Source organism: Pangasianodon hypophthalmus, chromosome 1, assembly GCF_027358585.1.
Source record: "Pangasianodon hypophthalmus isolate fPanHyp1 chromosome 1, fPanHyp1.pri, whole genome shotgun sequence".
Classification (NCBI taxonomy): domain Eukaryota; kingdom Metazoa; phylum Chordata; class Actinopteri; order Siluriformes; family Pangasiidae; genus Pangasianodon; species Pangasianodon hypophthalmus.
The window spans coordinates 12,862,086-12,867,080 of NC_069710.1; the positions used below are offsets into that span (position 1 = coordinate 12,862,086).

Genomic DNA, 4,995 nt, shown 5'->3' on the forward strand with positions numbered 1-4,995 from the left:
ACACACACACACACACTCATCAGTACATCTACAGCAGTGCACCGTTCAGAGCCTACGCCCTGAGGTAACACACACACTCACACACACACACTCACACACACACACACACACACTCACTCATCAGTACATCTACAGCAGCGCACCATTCAGAGCCTACACCCTGAGGTAACACACACACTCATGCGCGCACACACTCATCAGTACATCTACAGCAGTGCACCATTCAGAGCCTACACCCTGAGGTAACACACACACTCACACTCACACACACACACACACTCACACACACACACACACACACACACACACTCACTCATCAGTACATCTACAGCAGTGCACCGTTCAGAGCCTACACCCTGAGGTAACACACACACTCACACACACACACACACACACACACACACACACACTCATCAGTACATCTACAGCAGTGCACCGTTCAGAGCCTACGCCCTGAGGTAACACACACACTCACACACACACACTCACACACACACACACACACACTCACTCATCAGTACATCTACAGCAGCGCACCATTCAGAGCCTACACCCTGAGGTAACACACACACTCATGCGCGCACACACACACACACACACACACACACATTCATCAGTACATCTACAGCAGTGCACCGTTCAGAGCCTACGCCCTGAGGTAACACACACACACACATACACACACACACACACACACACACACACACACACAACACACTCATCAGTACATCTTCAGCAGCGCACCGTTCAGAGCCTACGCCCTGAGGTAACACTCACACACACACACACACTCATCAGTACATCTACAGCAGCGCACCGTTCAGAGCCTACGCCCTGAGGTAACACACACACACACTACACTCATCAGTACATCTACAGCATCGCACCATGCAAATCCTTTGCCCTGAGGTACCACACACACACACACACTTGCAATTTTAATAAAAAGTTAATAGGGTTCTCTCTGTCTCGCTCTCCCTCTCCCTGTCTCTCTTTCATTCCTCCTCTGCCCCCTCTCTCACACACTCCTCCTCTGTCTGTGTTTCTCTCTTCCTCTTCCTCTTCCTCTCCTGTGTGTGCTGAGTGTGTACTTGTAGCAGCCCGTCTCGATGGCCATTGTGTGTGCTGAGTGTGTTCTCCCTCTCTCCCTCTCTCTCTTTCTCTCTCTTTCTCACCCCCTTCTCCTTCTCTCATGCTTTCTCTCTCTTTCTGTCCTCTCTGTCTCTTTCTCTGTCTCAGGTGACTGTAGAGTAGCTGTGTGTGTGTGTGTGTGTGAAGTTTGAATGATGAATTTTCTTTTGCTGATGTTATCAAATAATGTGGACTTAATGATGCTATCTCTCTCTCTCTCCCTCTCTCTCTCTCTCTCTCTCTCTCTCTGTCCAGAGCGGGATGGACGATGTTGGTGAGCGCGTACTGGCATGGTCTGCATGCAGGTTATTACTTGTCCTTCCTGACCATCCCGGTGTGTATCGCAGCAGAGTTGGCGATGGAGTCGTGTGTGCGCGTGCGTCTCGGCGCTGAGGGACAGAAGGTGTTCGACTGGGTGCACTGGTTCCTGAAGATGCGTGCGTACGACTACATGTGCATGGGCTTCGTCCTGCTGAAGGCCGGCGACACGCTGCACTACTGGAGCTCCATTTACTTCCTCATCCACGCCGTGGCACTCGTCTGCATCGCCGCCGGACGACTGATCGGTAGAGGGAAGAAGGAGAGGACGAGGGAGGAGAGCGAGAAGTGACACTCGTCTCCCTACAAACTGCCGAATGCATTCTGCAGTGCATTATGGGATTTCAGGAGTGCACTGGGTATTTCAGGTTATAATTAGTGCACCTGCCGTTTAAGAACTACAAATCCCAGCATGCACTGCTTCTGTGCCAATTGCTGTATATATGTTAGCCCCCGTTTTAGTGCTCTTTTTACCACGCCCTCTACAGCTTCTTTTAAAATGCGTATCAGTCACGGCAGGAGTGCGCACTCGCAGCCCAGGCGGAGGATGAAGTGTGTAGGGATTTTCAGGCTGAGTGCACTTGTTGCCCTTAGCAACAAGCACACTGTCACTGCGTTCAGTCACATTGACTCGCTCATGACACGGTAATGAAAGAACGATGGAATGGTTAGGGAAAGAGAGAAAGAAGGGAAGATGATCAAGAACAGAAAGAAATGTATGAAAGGAAAGGAAGGAATGATGGAGGGAAGGAAGGACAGAAGGAGATGATGGAGGGATGGAAGGAAAGAATGAAACGATGGGGGAATGAAGGAAAGAAACGATGAAGAAATCGAGGATGGACAGAAGGAGATGATGGTGGGATGGAAGGAAAGAATGAAATGATGGAGGGAAGGAAGGAAAGAAATGATGGAGAGAAGGAAAGGAAACATGGACAAACAATAGAAATAGACGAATATCAAACTCAAGAGAGAATGATGGAAGGATGAAGGACAAATGGTGAAGAAAAAATGAACAAACAAAAAAGATAGTTTAGGGATTAAGGAAAGGAAAACAGAAAACAAAGTAGCAAATGTGGAAGAATAAAAGCAAACTAGAAGGATAGAGGAATGAAAGGGAGATCTGAAAAGAAGAAATAAGAAATAAAATAAGAAAATAAGTTTAAAAATGCACGATGAAGGAACAAAGCACTTCTCTTGGACTGATGAAGTTTTTGGGCGTGTTAAAAACAGAACTGAAACAGGAGATGAACAGATTTTGATGTGAATGTGCTAAAAGATGAAACAGGTGATGGACAGATAGAGGGAGGAAACAAAAAAGGATATAAAAATGGATATACAAGTCTCACGTGCCAGTACTGGTTCAGTAACCAGTGTAGAATTACTTCATCTCCCAGCATGCACTGCACATAAATATTGTCTGTAGGACAGAAGAGAGATTTGCCAAAAAAGGAAGTGTTCCCAGAATGCACTGCTTCTCTTCAACGGAAGACAGAACAGAAAAAGTCACTTGTTCTCAATTGCAGATGTGTAAGAACTCAGTTTCCCAGAATGCACTGCTTTGATGCCAATTCTCATGTTAAGGTTTATGTTAGAAAGGGACATAGCGTTATGTTAGCGGATATAATGTGCAACATCTCCCAGCATGCACTGCTTCCATACTAATTGCCATAAACCCAGTATTTTTCACAGCATGACAGAGGTGACGTGAATGGTGATAGAAATTTATAGCCGATGTGTAAAGACTACGTTACGCATCATGCACTGCTTCTGCACCAACCAGCCAACCCTCCACTGCCATACGAACATGATCAGAGGTTCTCGGGGGTCATGTGATGGAGGACGTGTGTTGCTATGGTACAAGAACGTGAATGTTAGTGAAAGTCAGACAATGTCTGTGTTTATTCCAAGAATTTTAAAAGGTTCATGGGAGTTGAAGTCCATCTTTGTTATGTTGGTTTTTTTTTTTTTGTTTTGTTTTTGTTTTTGTTTTTGGGTACAAACATTTTATTTCCGTTTCTTTCACTTTGTTACATACTTTCACTTTCCTTCACTGGAACATTCCTTACGGACTTTATTTCCTGTCGTGAGTAATACTGCGTGAACACGGCGACAAAATTGCAATTTGTATGAACGGAAATTTCCGAAAAATCTGCAGATCTGTAACACAGATGTTGTGTTTTGCTTTACACATGGCTTCTGTACAATCTTTCTTCACACATTCGTTACGAACAGAATTGGAGCTGTACCTTAAACTTTTACGGATTTATGCATTAATTCACGTATTAATTCACATATTAATTTATGCATTAGTTACGAACTTTGCATGGTGGACGTGCAGTTACTTTTCACAGGAAAATGCCTCTGTACTTCTCTCAGTCACTCCATCACACTCAATGTGAACGTAAATGTTGTGTATATTTTTAAGTATTTTACACGAGAAGTGTTTCACTGTTCTGCCATGAGACTAAACAGTCGTGTGTTGATATTAAAATTTCGAATTTAGATGAACCTGCATCTTAATTTACAATGAAACTCCACCTTTATAACCCTTGCTAATGCTATTAGCTAACAACCATGCTAGCTAAGCTGTTTAGCTATGTATGTAGCCGCTAGTCAGCTAGCTATATCTAATGCCTTATTTTATGAAGTTGTTAACTAGCTAGTTGTTATGGTTTAGCCAAGACTTTGAACCATAGCTAGCTTGTGTAACAGCAGGCTAGCTAGATTTATAAACAGTTGCCCCATATGGATGCTGCAGTCCACTGTGGACGTGTCCCAAACCACACACACTATACACTGTAGGCCACATAAACACTGCGTCCACTGTGGATGTGTCCCAAACCACACACACACACACTATACACTGTAGGCCACATAAACACTGCATCCACTGTGGACGTGTCCCAAACCACACACACACACACACACACACACACACACACACACACTATACACTATACACCGTAGGCCACATAAACACTGCGTCCACTGTGGATGTGTCCCAAACCACACACACTATACACTATACACTGTATTCCACATAAACACTGTGTCCACTGTGGACGTGTCCCAAACCACACACACACTATACACTGTAGGCCACATAAACACTGTGTCCACTGTGGACGTGTCCCAAACCACACACACTATACACTATATACTGTAGGCCACATAAACACTGCGTCCACTGTGGACGTGTCCCAAACCACACACACACTATACACTATACACTGTATTCCACATAAACACTGCGTCCACTGTGGATGTGTCCCAAACCACACACACTATACACTGTAGGCCACATAAACACTGCGTCCACTGTGGATGTGTCCCAAACCACACACACTATACACTGTAGGCCACATAAACACTGCGTCCACTGTGGATGTGTCCCAAACCACACACACTATACACTGTATTCCACATAAACACTGTGTCCACTGTGGACGTGTCCCAAACCACACACACACTATACACTGTAGGCCACATAAACACTGCGTCCACTGTGGATGTGTCCCAAACCACACACACACACACTATACACTA

The 4,995-nt window shown here is 45.0% G+C and overlaps 1 protein-coding gene across 2 annotated transcripts in view; it reads left to right on the forward strand.

The window, feature by feature from the left end:
* mboat7 (membrane bound O-acyltransferase domain containing 7) overlaps positions 1–3,957 on the forward strand; it is a 22,135-nt gene extending 18,178 nt beyond the window's left edge. For both annotated transcript variants that reach the window (XM_053234639.1, XM_026926466.3), the window contains exon 9: positions 1,387–3,957. In XM_053234639.1, the coding sequence (XP_053090614.1) occupies positions 1,387–1,741 (355 nt within the window). In that variant the 3' untranslated portion in view covers positions 1,742–3,957. The remainder of the gene's footprint in view (positions 1–1,386) is intronic.
* Positions 3,958–4,995: the final 1,038 nt, after the last annotated feature.